Genomic DNA, 19,012 nt, shown 5'->3' on the forward strand with positions numbered 1-19,012 from the left:
GCCGGGGGCGGGCAGGCACCCGCCGGGAGCTGCCCCCGGGGCTTGCCGTTCATTGCAAGCCCGCCCGGCGCTGGGTGTCGCCACCGTTATAATTCCCCTGGGAGGCGTGGCGTTACTGCCCTTCTCCTGCAGTGCCCAGGCTGTAACTTCAGCCGCAATAAATCCTAGTACTTAAGAACGGCCTTCCTTAAGCCACCTTCCCTCAGTTTCTGCAGTGAAACCGTTACGGGATCTGTCTGCCGTGCTTGCAAAAGCTGCACTAACTTTGATTGCCTTAGCCATAAGAAAGAAGAATTTATCTGGTGTTTGCTCTGTTTCCCTCAGCAAAGATGAAGGTCATCACCTGTGAAATAGCATGGCATAACAAGGAGCCCGTTTACAGCTTGGACTTCCAGCGTGGAGCCGATGGGAAGATCAATCGACTGGCCTCAGCCGGTGTGGACACAGCTGTTCGGGTGAGGTTCAAACCTGTTTGGTTTGGGTTCACAGCATGTGCAGAGCATGAAACGGCTTGTTATCCGAGGTTGGGTTTGCGGCATGTGCAGAGCTTGTTATCCCAGGTATGAGATTATTGGCCGGGATGTGACACCGGTGGTGGATGGGGTGGGGAAAGAGTATGAGATTGTACGGCTACATACAGAATGACTATTGCCCCTGCGTGCTGTCCTTAACTGCTGCTGAGTGTTGGACCGTTATTTTTAGAAAATTACCTGCATTGACTGCTGGGTGATATTCCTGAGTAGTAAATGCTAACCTAGGGCGCAGTCTTGTGGGTTAGTGAGAAACAAAACGTTCACCAAAATTGAATTTTATCTGCCATTTTATAAGTAGTCAGCAGTGTGAGACCTTTCTAGAGCCCTTTTCACTCAGCTTCACATGCAACTCTCCTAAGTAGCTGTGTACTGGTGTTAGCAGTACAACTGAACAACAATTATTCTGTTGTTCATACTTTTGAGAACCACTTAGGAAAACCTTGAATAGCACAAGCCCCAAAACATGGGTCTGCGAGACTCACCTTTGCAAAACCGGGCAATTGTTTAACTGTCTGCCAGATTCTTAATGCATGTGAGGACTGTCCCCTTTGTTCAGTGATCTCTTGGTTTCTCTAAAAGCCTTAGCCCTAGTTGGAAAGCTTTGGGAAACTGAGTGCATTGGGGGAACCACATTCTTTTTATCTGCATGTTAGTCAACTCCTTAAAGTTGGTGGACAAGTGAGGCATAATTTCCTTTGCAGAGAAGTACATTGACTCGATTTTTTAATTTATTTTTCTATTAACAGCTTCTTTGTATGGAAGGTAGACATAGCGGCTGGAGTTTTTCTGGGTCACCCTTAGAGCTCTTCTAAAAAACTGACACGTTTGCTGTGTTTTTTGGAGCTGAGAATGAAACAGAGTAGGTTACCTATCATTGCTGGGCTGTTCCTTTCATGTTTGAGTTCCTGTAGGTTGCTGTGGTATCTGGGCGTGGTGATTTCCTGTAAAACATTGGTTTTGTTTGTTTACTAAAATCTCTACTGCTAACCTTTCAATTTGAGACAGTTCCTCAAACTCATCCTGCAATAAAGAAGGGTTCCAACTTGGGACCCTCCCTGTGCTCCTTAGTAATGAACTCCAATGCAAAGAATTCCTGTAGGTTTTCTGCTATGTGTATTTGTCTGTCTGTCTATTTATCTGTCTTTGCATGGTAATTTTACATTTTAATTATCTTTTGGGCCTCCTCGTGTTCTGTCAGGCTTTCATCATCTGATATATTTGAAGAAGAAATTAAAAATATTGTCATAAGGTCTCATTACATGTGGAATAGACACAGACAAAGAATGAGGTTTTCTATTGTATTGCTGCTGCATTTTTTTCCAAATAGGGAAATGCTCTCTTTTAGCAGAGAATTTGCTAATATAAAGATCAGATCTATACTTAGAATTTGGAATGCCTGGATTGGATCCAGATTTGTTCCTCAGGGTTCTCAATGCAGAATTTTGTGGAATATGCCTATATTTGTTAATGTATTTATTAGCAAATTATTATGAATGGTAAACTGCTGTGATATGTGCACGATTGGAATGCCTCTTTCTTTTGGAGATGATAAATGTCATTAAAAATTAGGGTTTAACTCCAGTAACTGCAGCCAAAACTTTTCCCTTCGTCACTGGCAAATTGACCTCTTACCTGACAGTGTATGAATTTCAGGGGGTTTGGCTGTATGTGTAGGTTACTGAATATATATTTAAGTCATATTTATAAATATACATGTTTTAGGGCCAGAAAATTTTCAGTGTTCTTTAACATAAAAGATGCTACTGCTATGTCTTCTTTCGGAGGACTGTTGCATAAGGAGGGAAAGCAGGCAAAATTACAGAGGTCTTTATTCAGGCTGCTTGCTTCATTGTTTGCTGTATTTGTATCAAGACCTGGTTGCTGGTTTGGGGTTTTTTTTTTCTGAACTGAATTACATCCAAGGGCAGATTTATTTGAAACACCTCATGGGATTTAGCTATCGGTGGTGTTAGTCCCACGATATAGGGACATAACAGTGTCACTCTCATTGCTGAATTAGTTCACAAGTAGAGCAGTAGGAGTGGTGTGACTATGCCCAGCAAAATCAAGAACAAGTGGGATCAGGAATTCCTTAAGCCAGCATTCCTGGAAAAATGTCCACATCATGCAGTTGTCTTAATGCTGTGGTTATGATCAGTGGGGAACCGGTATTATTTTAATTCTTGCTCAAATAATCTGTTTGAAACCAGTAAATCCATTTACCTTCAGGGTATATTGCAAAACTCTTCAACTTGCTCAGACTTCTAAAGAGAGCTAATACTGTTTTTTTTCTCCTGTAATAATCAGGGTTTTTTTCAGACTGTTACTATTTGTCGTTGATGGATTTGTTAACAAGATACTGTAATTCCATACTATTGAATCATGGTATTTATAGGCTTGTCAAATACCCTTGAAGCTAGAGATTGTCAATGAATGAAGAGAGAATGATGGCATGTGTTTGGTTGGGTTTCTTAATTTGTTGGAAATACTCAGTAATATGTTTCATCAGACAAAAAACACTGCAGTATAAATACAGCTTGTGGTGAGTTGACCTTGGCTGGCCACCAGGTGCCCGCCAAGCCACTCTATCGCTCCCCCTCCTTAACAGGATGGGGAGAAAATAGCTCATGAGAAAAAGCTCATGGGTCAAGATAAGGACAGGGAAATCACTTACTAATTATTGCCACGGGCAAAACAAACTCAACTTAGGGAAATCATTATTACTAATTGGCAATAAATTAAAGTAGGATAGTGAGAAATAAGAAGAAAACTAAAAACACCTTCCCTCCACCCCTCCCTTCTTCCTAGGCTCAGCTTCACTCCTGCCTTTTCTACCCCCTCCCCACAAGCAGCGCAGCGGGATGGGGAATGGGGGCTGTGGTCAGTTCATTACACTTTGTCTCTGCCACTTCTTCCTCCTCACACTCTTCCCCTGCTGCAGCGTGGGGTCCCTCTCACAGGAGGCAGTCTTTCACAAACGTCTCCAACACAGGTCCTTCCCATGGGGTGCCGTCCTTCAGGAACAGGCGACTCCAGCCTGGGTCCCCCGCAGAGTCACAAGTCCTGCCAGCAAACCTGCTCCAGCCTGGGCTCCTCTCTCCATGGGTACACAGGTCCTGCCAGGAGCCTGGCACGGGCTTCCCATGGGGTCACAGCCTTCTTCGGGCATCCACCTGCTCCAGCATGGGGTCCTCCCCAGGCTGCAGGTAGAGATCTGCTCCACTGTGGAGCTCCATGGGCTGCAGGGGCACAGCCTTCCTCACCATGGTCTTCTCCACAGGCTGCAGGGAATCCTCTGCTCCAGTATCTGAAGCACCTCCTGCTCCTCCTTCTTCACTGATCTTGGTGTCTGCGGGGATGTTTCACATTTTTCTTACTCTCTTTCTCACAGCTGCTATACAGTGTTTTGCACCCTTTCTTAAATATGTTACCACAGAGGCACCACCAGCCTCACTGATGGGCCAAGCTTTGGCCAGCAGTGGCACAGTATTAAAGCCAGCTGGAACTGGCTCTGCCTGACATGGGGACAGCTTCTAATGTCTTCCCACAGAAGCCACCCTTGAAGCCTCCCCCAGCTACCAAAAGCCTTGCCACATAAACCCAGTACGCAGCTGTAGCCCGCAGAGGGAAAATTTGTGGTGCAACTGCAGCTTTAGCTCTGAAATTTTCAGATAATAAGTTCAGAATGACTGCCCAAAGATTAAATTGTGGATTACTGAAATGGTGCTTATATGCTACATCTTGTTGCTGAAAACTGCCTGTAATGCTTTTGTAACTAGATATGGAAAGTGGAAAAAGGACCAGATGGAAAAGCAATTGTGGAATTCTTGTCCAACCTCGCCCGCCATACCAAAGCAGTAAATGTTGTGCGCTTCTCTCCAAGTGGTGAGATCCTAGCATCTGGAGGAGATGGTGAGTAATAATGCATAATATAAAGAAGCTATGTTTATGCATCTGGTGAGTGAAGGGGGGAAAAAAAAAAAGAGTACGGGAACTTGTTCGTACCCCTTTCACACTTCCAGCTTTAGACTCACATATGCCCTCTGATTGTAATTAGTAAATGTATGTCCTGCAGTTCCTAAGTAACAACTTCTCATTGTCTGTGTGTCTGAGAGGCTCTGTTTTCTAGATATAAAATAATTACTATTCCCATTTTCCACTTGGGGAGGTTGAATGGGTTACCTAGTGTCATACTGGGAAGCTGTGGCAGAATTTGTAAATTTAGGCCTGTCTGTCCAGGGCCACGTGGGTTCTTCAGTCATGGTAAGGACAGCATTAGATAGGCCTGTGCTCCATGAGACTGAGCCGAGCGTGACCTGTCTCAGTGGAAGATTTTCAAAAGCCCGAAGTGCAGAACCATAGCCAGCCCTAGTCAAAAGCAGATTGAAGGCTAAGCACTTAGCTCTCATCTTACACCTGGGAATCTTAATATTCTTTTTTAGTAGATAATTAAATAATTTTAAAAGACGGACATTGATTCAAATCAGTAGCTCAGGCTAGAGGCTAAAGCAGTCTAGCACCTACTCTTCCTGACCACAAGATAAGAACTGCTTTCCATGTGTCTTAAGTGAGATAATTATAATGTTGAATTAAATGTAACGTGAGCAGGAAAACAGAGAGCAGGAGAGAAGGAAGCTTTCTATTATTTCTTTCACAGATGCTGTTATTTTATTGTGGAAGCTGAATGATAGCAAAGAATCAGAACCATTAGTTTTTCAAGATGAAGATGAAGCTCAGCTCAACAAGGAGAACTGGACAGTTGTTAAAACTTTAAGGTAGCTTAATATTTGATGAGTTTGTTTTCTGTTCAGTGCATTTCATTCCCCCGTGGCTTTTATCATCTAGTACAGTCTTCTGTTCAGTGTATGTTGAACTGCATTGCTCTGTAAAATTTGCTTGCTCTAATATTCATTCTTTTATTGTCTTTAACTTTTCTTTTTATACAGTGCCAACCTACAACTTCTGTTAAGGCAGAAGATTAGGCATTTATGTGACATAACTGATGTACTCTGAAATTGGTTCCTGAGTTTTGCAGCCACTTAAAGCTTAGCACAGAGATATATAAAGTAAAAGTGAAGCTTTATTTACTAGCATTGTAGTGGAAATTTTGATGGTTATTAAAGCAAAAAGCATCAGTAGATTAAATGATTCATGCAGTTTTGACAGATGGTAGCTGTGACCAATCTTTTTCAACTAGTTCGTTTTAATAGTTGAAAATCTACTGAATTACACAGCTTTTGTTTCAAGTGTACAATGCTTATCAAAATATACACATCGTGCGTGCCTGCTAAGACTAAGTGAGTATTAGCTGATAGTGGCTAAGGCATCAAACCACTGCTGGCAGTTGGAATACAACTGTGTTCTGTTCTCATTCTCAGCTGAAGTCTGAAAGAAATCAGTGGTTCTGGACTCTGAAGTGCATTTTGGATGTGCAATATGTATAATTCTGCCTTTCTGTGTAGCATGTTAGAAGTTTTGATCTCTATCTGTCTATACTGATAAAATCACTAAGAATTTACACATTTACAAAAAATAAGTAACTGCTATCCGTAACTGATAATTCCTTGCAACTGCTGAGGTTTATCTGAGAACAGTTTCAAAACTGCTAGTGGAATTGCATGGAGAACCAGCATGATCCTTTAGGAACATTAGAGTTAATCTCTCAAAGCAAACAAACTCAGTCCCCCTTCCCTAAATTTGGTGTTGCAAATATTTATTATTAAATTTACCATGCTGTATGATAAGTCTTCAAACAAGAAGCAATACAGTTTGTTTTTGGTGGAGCCCTTCTAGGTGGTTATGAGTATCTTGCAATGTTTGTTCAACTGTATCTAAATCATACTTAATTTTCTGTGTTTCATGTGGTTCAGCTGAGTATGCACGTTTGTTTACTGCTTTTATGAAACCCATAAATATGCAGGAAATTCTCTTGAATCGTGACACTTCCTAATCGCTTAGGTGTAGTGTTTTATTTTCTGTTTGTGCAAATCATAGAAGTGTTCATTTGCAGTTCTCTAGGTACAAATTCATAAATGACTTCAAATGCAGAGTTTTCATTGTCTGTGAAAAAAGACCTGTAGAAAAGGCAGGCTTATTTTGAATTGGAAGTATGATGTGCTTTTTTTAAAATGTTCCACCACCTTCTGAATGTGGAAGTTTTTTTAAAAGCTGAAAGTCATGCTGTTTGTTTTACTTCAGTGGTACTTTATTTGCCTCTGCTTTTTTTTTTTTAACCTAAACATGCACAAAACTCATGTTTACAAGCAGCTGTTAAATTTTAAATTAATAATTGGTTTCTTCTCTTCTGTTTTTTAGAGGCCACTTAGAAGATGTGTATGATATTTGTTGGACCTCAGATGGAAATTACATGGCATCTGCTTCTGTAGATAATACAGCTATAATGTGGGATGTCAATAAAGGTAAATGCTACGTTTGTCATTTGTGGCTCCAGTCCTGATGGAAATGTCTCATGGTATTTACCAAAAGAGTTGAAAGCATCTTTTTTGTGAGAGAGCAGTCCACTTAATTGCTAGAGCTCTGGGATTGTGAGGCAGATAGCCCAGCATATAAAGATACCCTCAGGCCAGCAAAATTTACACTTAAGTAATATCTTCACCTTGGAGTGTTCAGGAAGTAAACATCATCCAAACCCTGCCCCCCCCCGCCCCAAACCTCCTACACAAGCATCTTGTGTATTACTTACTCCACCCCATGCCCCAACAAACAAACAAAACTTGACTGGCATCGGGTAACTAACTACCTAGGTCAAGAATGGGAAGCAGGCATAGGATGCAGGCTCTGTTTTGCAAGATGGAACACTTTTTTTAGGTTCCTTTCAGCAAAACACTTCTGTTCATGCTCATCCCACTGCAGTGGGATTGCTTGTATTCTCCAAGAAAGGCCTGTCTATAGAAGTTCTGGTAGTACCCAGATAGGTTAGGTTGCTTTACAATGGCTTGATGTTTTGTATTAGCAGTGTAGCCATTACTTTCACTTTTATAATTTAACGTGGAAATACTTAACTTGCTCTAAAGTTAACCCTTTGTCTCACATTTCTAATATTTAGTGTCTAATTAAGAAAAACAAAGTAGAATACGGGTTAGTTTTTCAGTGCACGCATACATGAAAATACAAATGTTCTGCTGCTGGCATTTTTCATGTTCTTGGTTTGGGTGCTTAATCTCTCTCCTTTCCAAAAGTCTTTGCCATACGTACATGAATGTTCAATTAAGAGTACGTGTGCTCAGAGCATAAGTATGTGAAGGCACACTGTGGCCAAATGTCTCTTGCATCTCGGACTGTTCGTAACAACTTTGAAGGGACTTATCTATTAGAATTATTGCTAAAAAAACCTGGATGGCCTCTTAAGCTGATATGTTACTTAGATGTAATGTCTTCCATTCTCACTGCTTGCTTTTAGCATGCAATTAATGCCAGGGAGGGCATTTTGTCTTTAGGCAGAGAGACAGCTAGCAAGTTTGGAGTAAGAAGCCACTACTGGAAAATGTAGGTTTTGTGATTGAAGTTGTAGGTACATTGAAGGAAAGAGTATCAAGGATAGCTTCCAGAAATACCCAGGTTAAAAGCTTGCATGGTGTTTAAAAAAAAAAAAATGGCCAGAAGAAAATTAATAGTAAAAATCCATAGGGATGTTCAGTACAAAGAGAGCATCACTTGCTTAAGAAGTCTTTGAGGTACAAACTGTTGGCAGCTTATAAGGTATCCCATAGAAATACCATTAGGTGTTTGGTCTGTTCTTATACTCTGGCATTTGTTGTTTTCCACCGTCTGAGACAGAATACTGCAACAGAAGGGCTTTTGGTATTATGCAGCATGTCCTCAACTCTATTTGTGTCATCTTTTTGAAAAGCTATTGTCTTTGAAACTTGTCAGCTTACAATATTTCTTTGCAATAAAGCAACACTATACTAACAGGAAAAAAAAAACAACCAAACATGTCCCTAGTATTCAAAACATAGTATTTCATGAGGTTATCTGTAACTTTACCTCATCACGATGCTTTGGATCTGAGATGTTCAACTGTGGAACACCAGTGGGGTCAGAGAGCTGATGCCTTTGAGATATCTTCATGACAGAGTAAGCTGTGGAAGAACGTGAGTTAGCACTGCGGTAGAATTGTTTCTGAAGGCTGCCCATGTGTGTCAGCATGTGTGTAGTGTATTTTTTCCACTGCCTGCTCAGCAGAGTAGGTGAGTTTATACAGCCCTAGATAGGAGAGCCAGGCTATCTAGCCTCAGATGAAGTTACGTTTTAATGCTGGAATTTCTGGCTCAGTGTTCAGCCAAATTCAGTTAGCTGTTGAACAGCTAGACTGGCTGAAATTTTTCTAAATCACAAAGGTTTTGAAATACTTAAGGTTTTGAAATATACTCATCTTGCATGTTTAATGCCTAAGCCAAGCTGCTTATCTGAATTAATTTGTAGGGAACAAGCCTTGAATGGGCATGTCACAATTTACTGTACTTGTGAAGATTCTAGAAATAAAGCAACTGTTTCCAATATTCTTGTCAAGTACCATCAAGTTAACAGTTTGTGTGCTTAAAAAATTATTTTGAAATGTTTTGTCTTGTTTTATTTCTGAAATGAAGAAATGTTTTAAAATACATTTGAATTTAGAATCTGGAAATTGTTTGTAATTTCAGGACAGAAGGTTTCAATATTAAATGAACACAAGAGTTATGTCCAAGGAATAACCTGGGATCCTCTAGCCCAGTACATTGCAACTCTGAGTTGTGATAGGTGAGCTGTTGGTCTAAGTGTTTTGCCTTAGTGCTCTTTCTTACTTGAGGATGAATTAAAAGCAAGTGGGGATGGGATAAATGTGACTTTTAATTTTATTCAGATTGTTCTGTAAGAAGGTTGATGTGAAACTAAAATGATACTTTAGTTAATCTTTTGCTTGTGGTAAATGATTCCTGAAGTCTGAGTGTCCAGTCTAAGCAGCAAATAAGTTTACGTAAACTTCTGTAGAAATTTTTTCAGGAAAAAAGTTTTCATGATATTGGTTATTAGAGATACCAAATAAATCTTAAGAGTGCTGCATTCTCTGGTGGTTAATGAGCTAAGAAGTTCATCCTTGTCATTTTACAGAAAGCTATAAAAAGGTTAAGAAATCAGTTAAAAATGTTTTTCCACTGATATCTTTCTTTTTGCCTCTTGCTCCCTCCGTCACCAACAGTTTTGTAAGTGATGTCATTGGGAAAGCAAAACACACACTTCATAAACTTGGCCCTTGTCAGAACTTTGAGTTAGGCTTAAACTGTTTAGGGCATGTGTGCTGCTCTGAAGGGGTTCGCAGCTGGCTAATAAATGCATGTCATCTGGCACCCGCTGCAAAGAAAATTGCTGTAATAGTGGAAAAGTAGTTTTGATTTAAGATTTGCAATAGGCTCAGAAAAATGGTAAGTTAATGGTGACCAGGTCATTATGAGCCTCTGTCTTCTGATAATCCGTTATGTGAGAATTGTGTGCCTTTATTAAAATGAACAGCAGCGAAACTCAAGTAATAGAATGATGCACAAGTTTTTCTTAGAGTGAAGTTGCAAGCAAGGGCATGAATTAACCTGAAGAGGGGAAATCTCCGACCCCCCTCAGCTTTCAGGGGTTAGTTCAACCTTTTCTACAAGGTTAGTGAACAGCATCAGCGCAGCAGGAGTCTAACAGCAGCCGGGCCAGTTGCCAGGACTGGGCACTCCACAGCCCAGGATGGGGAGACCTCTTCCCCCTTTTGGCAGACCAGCTTAGCTGTTATGATATCCAGAGCCAGTAGTTCCACAGCTGTCTCAAGCTGTCTGCCACAGCCTCGCCTTCTCCGTTCTCTTCCTAGCTCTGTCCAGGAATCTTTGTGGAGCTGTTTCAGCACACTAAATCAGCAGAAAGCTATCTGGTTTTTGTGTTAGGTTGGTTTTCTGCCAGCCTAACAAACCAACATAACTCGGTGAAGGTCAGAGCTGGCAAGAAAGGAAGGGGTGGTGGGATGAGCAGTTGGGTTTGCTTAGGCTACCTGCTGTTTTAGCAAGTCAGGCCTGTCAGGGCAGGCAGGGGAACATACTCCAGTTTTCATTTATTTCAAAGGAAACTGAAGCATAGAGATGTAGCCAGTTGTCTTTGAGGTGAGTTCCCACTCCACAGGAACATACTGGCTACTATAGCACAGGTAGGAATGGCGTGGCCATTCACTGTCCACCAATTCCCTCACTCCTCCACAAATGCATATGCTGGTACTTCGCAAACCTTATTGAGACAAATAATTGTCAGTGATTCCTTGGTTATTTAGCTATCAAAATCCATCTGGTGGTGTCTCATGAACAGAGTTACAATTAATGTGTGATTGTCGTTTATATTTGGCAGCCCTGACTGGGAAGTGAGGTGCTGTAGCACTGTGTGAAACCTGGGGCGAAAGCAAGCTGTTCGTAGCTAACTGTGCTCTCCACCTCGTAGGGTCCTGCGGGTGTACAACACGCAAACCAAGCGTGTAGCATTCAATGTTACCAAGATGCCATCTGGATCAGGAGCTGAAGGAGAGGTACATTGTTCTGCTACTAATGGTACTGGAGAATGCACTGGGTGCTATTTTATATGAGTTGTTCCATTCTATGAAGCCAAAGGGGCAAATATTTTCCATTCAAGCAATCTGTATATCAGATGTTTTTGTCTCTCTCTCACCTTTGCATTTCATAAATAGAGACTGCTTCGGGTTTCCTTGAACATTACAGAAATGACTAAGAAAGAACACTTGCAAGTTCAGCTGATTGAAGTAGTAACACAGTGTCTTTGGTTGTAACTGTTAAAAATAGTGTGGAAAAAATAGTGTGCATAGTAAATTCTTAATAGGAAAAACTTTAAACAAGTCTGTCAGTAGCTGTAAGTTTATTAATGGATAATACACAACAATAATACTTTAAGCATTCATAATTTCAGCAGCCTGAAATTTTCAAAAAGCTAGTCTGATTTCTATCTGAAAATAGGAAAAATATGAATTAGTGAAAATCTAGTAAATTCTCTCTAACCCTAAGAGGGAAAACAAAGAGCTTTTTTCCGCAAACGGTTCTAAGGGATACTAAAATAACACCTCCAAGCTGGCTATAAGCTTTTTAATTCCTTCTATTCCTTTTCTTTTTTTTTTTTTTTTTGAAAACATTTGTAATGGTTTTATAGAGAACAGGCTTGAGAGAGGGTGTTCTGCCATTATAGAAGTTCTCTTTATGCCTTTAACACTAGAGTTAAAATTAAATGCCTAAGGAACAGGCTTTTATGTTGACTGTTAAATAATGTTCTCCAGGTTATTACTATTTTTTGATTACTGGTCTAATGTGACTGCTCTTGGAGTGTTTTGATTAGTAGCTGAAGAGGAATCAAGGACTATTTTTCTTAGCTGTGAAGAATTTATAGCACAGCAGAGGGTGAGATCGAAGGAGCTGTGGTTTTTAAAACATTTATCTTTTATTTAAAAAGTTCTGTCAGGTTGGATTGTACAACTGGACAGTTTTTCTTGAATTCCAGCTGACACGTTCTTGGCATTTTACACAATCATATTTTCAATGTTACAGGCTAGGAGCTATCGGATGTTTCATGATGACAGCATGAAGTCATTTTTCCGCAGGCTCAGTTTTACTCCTGATGGCTCCTATTTACTCACTCCAGGTATGTGAGAACGTGCACTATAACTTACATTGTATTTATTGTACTCTAGTTTGAATGTGAATCAAGATTGCTTTCAAACTGCTAGGGGGTGCTTATTTATCTTAATTATGCCATTCCTCATTCTTCCTAGTGAAGAAAATAGAGACCCCACAATACTCTGCTGTTAGCAGTCCAGAACATCAACTTTCTCCTGTGATAAAAATACATTTATGGCATTTTTCTGAACTGAAACATGTAAATTGCAACAATACAGCTTTATCTAAATAGAAATGAAGAATAATGAGTGGTTTCTTTTGACTGGTCTCTGTATCCTTCCTTAAGAACATTCTGCAGTCATAGTAAAAATAACATGGCAAGAAGGGGATCAGTTTGCCCTTATAAGCACTGCTTTTGGAGATGTCTGGCAACATCAAAAAGCAGCTTTGTGGGGGAGGTATATAAGGGAAACAAAACCAGCCCTAAATAAATATTTGGGATGCCTTTTTAAGTTGTGTTCAGATTGCACAGCTCTTGCCCACCTGACAAGCCTAATTCCTGAGAAATAGAATGTTTATGGACATAAAGTGTGCACTTAGTACCTTTTTGAGTTGATGAGTAATGTTTTAACCTTTATTTTTGCAGCTGGCTGTGTTGAATCAGGAGAAAATGTAACAAACACCACATATGTTTTCTCCAGAAACAATCTTAAAAGGTAGAGTTTAATAAGATCAAAATATCTTTTTATTTAAAAAAAAATGCTGTTTTTTTGAAATACTGATTCTTTATAAAAGGCCCGTGGGTCACCTGCCATGTCCTGGAAAGGCAACTCTTGCTGTTCGCTGCTGCCCGGTCTACTTTGAATTGAGACACGCATTTAATAAAGGTACTGTAAATCCTTTAGGGAGTATGATTTTACAGCAAATATGTGAAAAGGTCAACGTGGCTATTTGCTATTCTCTGCCCCAGCCTTTTAACATTCCATTAAGATAGTGTTGTACCACATCTTAGAAGCTGTTTCCTGATTCTAAGACCCTGAATTCACCTTAAGTACCTTGTGAGTAGCTTTTGATATAGGGGATAAATGTTCTTACTTGGCCTCTTAGGCTACAGAAACACTGTTTAATATTTTTCTTTAACTTTTAAACATTTTGTGTGAGTAAAAGTAAATAACTTGGCTGAGCACTAAAGGAGTGACACAGTGAAATATTTTGTGTTAGTCTCAACTACCCACATCACAGAAGCACCAGAGAGTTGGTATAGTTTGCAACAACCATTGATGTTTATTCAAGGAGGCCAGTCCTGAAGCAGTGCTGGTGTTACTGGCCAGAACAGGAGTTCTGAGCTCGGGAAAGAATTGTATGAAGTTGCATGAGAACTTACCTGGAGATTAAAACCCAGCCTTATTGTGAAACCAGTGGGTCCAGGTGTGTTTATATTGTAACAAGACTGGTCTTACTCTGGTGAAAAGGCAGAGCTTTGCTCCTTTCTTTAGAGGGTCAATTTATAGTATTCCTTGCGGGATTTAGAGATTACCTGTTACTGTGTCTGTATTTTCATCATAATCTTTAAATCCACTGTAATGGTATATTACAAAGTAAGGAGGTGAGTGTCTGCTGTTGGTCTCTGTAGCTCCTTTAAACAGTGTTTAGTTTCTGCAACATACACCCAGAAAAGTGAAAGTCTGTGGTAGTCTAGAAATCTAGAGATTTGAGTACCTTACATAATGTTAATGGCCTGTCTGGTTTAGTGTATAGCTTCCATAATCATCACAGAACAGAACAGGAGCTCTATATACTAGGAATTTCTGAAAGCAGCTAGATAGCACTCTGCTTCCAATGGAAGTTGGAATAATTTGGCCTTACGAAGAACTAATGTTGCAATGAAAAGACTAGCTAGGAGCTGAACCCAAGATAATGCAAATAGAGCTAAATCCATTGTTTTGACTGAATCGTCAAATACTGAATACAAATATACAGAAATTTATTGTGACCTTGATTTACACTGTATCCTAATGGGGGGGGGGGTGTTCGGACTTTTATACTAAAGTGCATATGAACGTGCTGAAAAGTTTCAGTTGAAAAAATTTTACAATCTTTATAAAACAAAATAATAGTGATCCAGATGCACAAAACTTCTGCCAATTTCTCTGTCTTAAGCTAAGACAGTAGAGGGCAAACTTCAGGCAACAGAAACATTAGTGTGTGACATTAAATTTCACATTTTATAGAAGTGCTGTCTACTCAGCCATTGTCTTGATACTGATTAATAGTGAAATTTTTATTTAGATTCATGACTAAGCTAGTGCAGTTACTACTTTGCAATGAATACAAGAAAGAATTCTGAATGTGTTAATTTCTTTGCATTCTAGATGAAATCAGTCAGAAATCAGCTCCTGCTCTATTTAATCTGCCGTATCGATTGGTGTTTGCTGTTGCTTCAGAAGACTCTGTGCTTTTTTATGATACTGAGCAGTTCTTCCCCTTTGGTTACGTTTCTAACATACATTATCACACCCTGAGTGACATTTCATGGTAGGTAATTGTTATATTGTTAAGATTTGTTGTGATGGAAGTGTCCTTTTTACATGTTGAAGTTCTGCATGTCTTGACTCTTGCTTTATTTTTATGTTTTGTTTATGATACACATGGTCACTGTCATCGCAGTGTCTGAACAGCAAGATGCCTCTTTCTTGCCCTGTAAACTGGAGAATTATGGTTCTTTTATCAGTTGGGAAACAAGGTGCAAGCACCCCAAGGACAAGCAGATGGACATTTTAATGGAAGCTAATGTCCTGGGTACCCATGAGAAGTGCTCATTGTTCGAGCAGCGTAACTAGTAATAATGAAGTTATTCGGAGGCTTTGGAGGTCATCTCTCTCAGCTCAGGTGTCTGTATCCTGGCCAAATTCTGCTTTATCTGCAGAGTTCTGCTTAGTGGTTCTTCATGTATGGGACAAAGTAATTTATCTGACTTGATGTGGGGAGTCAGAACTGGAGCTGCAAATTGAACCCAAGCCTTGAAATCAGGATACACCTCTCTGCTAGACAAGGCTGCTTCTCTCATGCCTTTTTAGCCTTTCTTCCTCTAAGCTGAGGACCACTTGGAGGCATCTTTTTCAGGTTATAATTGATGCTCAGACACTGTGAAAACCATTGTGTGCCAGGAGAAGGGGAGTGGGAGAGAGTAGAAAATCAAATGGTTTTAATCAGTGATAGACATTATCTGGTGAAATGAGTGTGAAGACCCTGTTCAGGTGAGCACCACGGTGATTCTGTGCATTGCCTCTACTTAGCACAAGGAGCACAGCCAAGGAGCTTGAACTGCTCTGCTGGTCTGAATGAGGAGAGCAGCAATATTTCAGAAACTGTGAGCGAAGATTTGTGTACCTGCAGTTGAACCATACTTTGTGCCAGCTCAAGTGCATGCAGGTGCTGGCAGCAGCATATTACAGGTGATCACAGATGACACCAGAGGGATTAAATCAGATGCAAAGGCCAGAATTGAAGATCTTTTGTTCATTTGAATTGGATGGCTGTCACTTGACTGAAGTTTTATTTAAATGTACATGTACTTGGGGAAGGGAAGAGGAAAAGACAGGTACAGTGTGTGTTATAGATGGGGAATAAGGGTTGAAGAAAAGTTCTGACCTTTACTCTTAATGGAAAAAAACTTACAAATAGGTCCAGCGATGGAGCCTTTCTTGCTATTTCTTCCACGGATGGATACTGTTCATTTGTTACCTTTGAGAAGGGTGAACTGGGAATACCACTGAAGGAGAAGCCACAGATAAATGTCAGGACTTCTGGTGCAACTGAGAAGAAAGTGAAAAAGAGCCAGTCACACAAAGTCATTTCCCCAGGCTCTAGACTGACAGAGGGTACTCCTCCCAGCAGGGTCACTGATCCCAGCACTCCAACTCTGCAACCAAAAACACCCACAGCTGCTGGTAAGGACTTGCCTTCCACATCTGTTGGCCTAAGAAATGTTCCAGTCTCATCCCCAGATGAGAGGAAAATCAGCCAGCCAGCCAGCCAGAGCACTAAAGTAAACCAGCCCAGGAGGATTACTCTCAACACTTTACAAGCATGGAGCAAGACGCCAAGGTGAGATTTATATTGCTGTTTCCAGTCATAAATATGAAGGCCAAGACAAGCTGTGCTTGTGCTACATTTAAAGGGTTGAGGTTTAGACATAAATTCCTAGCCCTGTGTCATGGTGGTAGCTGTTTTGACATGGAACTTTTGTCAAAATGTCAAAAGGTCAAAATGTCTCCTGACTTCTGAATGTACAGCTTTTATATTTCTGTCTGAAATGTGAGGCAGTAGCAAAGCTAACCTGACCGGTACACCTTGTCCATATGGCAGCAAAAGGTGTATGTCTTCAGGTCCCATTTTCTGTACACAAACAGTACCTGAAGCCTTCAGCTGACAAGGACTATTTAAAGTCCCTTCTGACAAATATTTTAAGAAGTAAAGAGTACGAGTCTAGAGAGACCCTCAGTGTGCACAGTCACGGGTGTGGGACTTAATGCATTGATTAAGGTTATTTCCTAAGATCTAGATGTCTTCAGAAATTGCCCGTAATCCATGTATTGATGGTCACACAGCCTGCAACATACTATCTTGAGCTGGCGTGCAGCAATAGGGAGACAGTCATGCAAACAGAGATCTTGACCTTGTCAGCAAAACAAAGCCACTTTATAATTAAAGGAGTTTATTAGAATTTCTCATAGGAATGCTTTAATGTAGGTGGCTAGGGAGGAAGTGGTGAACAAGAAGGCAGGATTCTGGATTTCATGAACAATCACAAAGAAAAATCTTGGACAAGTTTGTTTCAGGATGATGGCTTTCTACACACGGATGTTTATCTCTACTGGAACGAACAAGTCAGAGGGTTGTAGGTAGTTGAAGGTGACTTTTGTCTGGAGGGCAGTAGAGTGACTGATGGAGTTAATTAATTTTTTTGAGAGAGATAAACTATATTGAATCCTATCATAATTATTCCATCAGTGTCATCTTGTAGTATGGTGCTGCATGTAAGGTTGTTTTTTAATGGTTTAGTTAATCCTCCACCACTCTCGTGCTTACATGCCAACCAGAAGAGATTTAGCAGAAGAAAACAGAAAATGTGACATAAAGAAAAGGCCTTTTTTTCCTTTCTTTTTTTCCCCCCCTTACACTAATTGTTAGTGGACCTTAGTGGGCAAAAGAATTCCCTAGAGTTTTATGAATCTAAAGCGTTAACATGGACAGGGCTAGCAGAGGTAACTGGAAGCCTTACCAGGTACCAAGAAACAGGGTAAAATCCTTGCCTTTGCAGCCAGTCTTAATTTTAAAATATTTGACCAAGTTGCTATGCTCTGAAAGTGAATATCCAGCATTGTGTCACATATGCAAAAGTACTTTCTAGTAAAAAAGCTGAATAGTGGTATTTAAAATAATTCTGTAAAAAATGCTCAATTCAACATAAGAAGGAAAAAAGCGTAGTAAAATATATCTACCCTACATCTAAATTTAACTGGTTCTATCTAAAGTAAATCTTTAAATAAAATACTTGTGGAAATGGGGGCTTTAAAAGCATTTGAACTGTTTCTGCTCTTTTAAAGGAGAGTAAACTTGATTCCACTTAAGCCAGATAGACCAGCCTCTGCATATACAGATACGGTTCCTATACCTCCTTCCTCCGAGCAGGAAAATGGTAAGCTTTTGTGGCTAGTAATATCCAGCAAAGTCGTTTGACAATCAGTTCTTTCCATTATAGACTTCTTTTTTAAGTTATAAAGGTCTTGAATCAAGCACAAACCTAAACTTAATTGCAGGTTCTAAAGCTCCTTTATTGCCTTGGTCTTTGAAAAGTGCTTTTGCCAATATGAAATGCGTTCTCACTGCGGTTGCTCTTGGGCAACTGCTTGTGTGACAATATATCACTACATTTTTTGTGGTAATGGGTGCATTAGCTGACCTGAATGTAACATCTTCCAGGTCATACTGGTGGGTTTTAAAGACCTTTGTACTGTCAGCAGATCATTGTGTAAGATGCTGGACTCTCTGAAACCAGTTTCTTTTGAGAGTGCTGAATTGTTGCTGAATTCAGCAAACCAATTTACTTTCTTAATCTGGCTTTACTTAACTTAAATGATTTTCTTATCTGCCTGTTTCAGAGGGGCCATTACCATCTGATGACAGTCTCCAAAATCCCCCAGCATCTAAACGTCCTAGAACTGAGGAAATGTCTCTTCCTACGTCTGCTGAAGATCAAATCAGCTGCGATTCAAACAAATAAAGACTAAGCTTTTATTAGACTCTACACAGTCTGAAGGCAATGTAGCTGTATCTGAAAGTGCATTTCTTTTCGCAAGTGTTAAAGGCTCAATTCCTGACTGAAGTACATATGCATATTTGGCGTAGTGCTGTGAAGAAAGAAGCTGGCGGTAGAAGACAACGAGTTTCAGGAATGTAGCTTTGCAGAAGACAAAATAGTTGGGAAGTGACTTCTAAGTGCATTTCTATTTCTTGAAGGCAGCATTCTTAAAGAAATGCCACACCTTAAGGAAATCAGGGAAATCTGGGTATTGAAAAGCCATACAGTAACCTAAGAGTCTCCATCAGAGTCCCTAAGCTGATGTTTATAAACTATTACGTCTTCCAGCAACCTGTCTGGCAAAAGAAAGAATTTCTAAGGACTTAAATGCATTCATAATGATTTGGTATGGTTTAAGACCAAAAAACCAGTATCATTCGGACATCTTGGCTTACGTGTTTAGCAATGTGCAAAGTAATTCACACTCACCAGTACATGTGGAATGGAAGCTGATGTTCACATGCTCTGAATGCAGC

General features: G+C 40.1%; 1 protein-coding gene across 1 annotated transcript; it reads left to right on the plus strand.

Annotated features, from left to right (window-relative positions):
* Positions 1–329: 329 nt before the first annotated feature.
* On the plus strand, positions 330–18,458 carry CHAF1B (chromatin assembly factor 1, subunit B (p60)). The gene is made up of 13 exons (XM_010295274.1): positions 330–455; positions 4,313–4,445; positions 5,191–5,308; positions 6,849–6,952; positions 9,197–9,293; positions 10,995–11,079; positions 12,104–12,197; positions 12,819–12,888; positions 12,968–13,059; positions 14,545–14,707; positions 15,857–16,279; positions 17,782–17,873; positions 18,337–18,458. Exons 1-13 carry the CDS (start codon positions 330–332, stop codon positions 18,456–18,458), a joined length of 1,719 nt encoding a protein of 572 aa, XP_010293576.1.
* The last annotated feature ends 554 nt before the right edge of the window (positions 18,459–19,012 follow it).

Source organism: Phaethon lepturus, unplaced genomic scaffold (assembly GCF_000687285.1).
Source record: "Phaethon lepturus isolate BGI_N335 unplaced genomic scaffold, ASM68728v1 scaffold18259, whole genome shotgun sequence".
Taxonomy (NCBI): Eukaryota; Metazoa; Chordata; class Aves; order Phaethontiformes; family Phaethontidae; genus Phaethon; species Phaethon lepturus.

Bases quoted from the DNA above. Each gene is read 5' to 3' on its own strand.
- CHAF1B (XM_010295274.1), top strand. From the start codon at position 330: ATGAAGGTCATCACCTGTGAAATAGCATGGCATAACAAGGAGCCCGTT. The intron at 12,198-12,818 runs GTATGTGAGAAC...TTATTTTTGCAG, and splicing joins CTCCTATTTACTCACTCCAG to CTGGCTGTGTTGAATCAGGA. The intron at 17,874-18,336 runs GTAAGCTTTTGT...TGCCTGTTTCAG, and splicing joins TTCCTCCGAGCAGGAAAATG to AGGGGCCATTACCATCTGAT.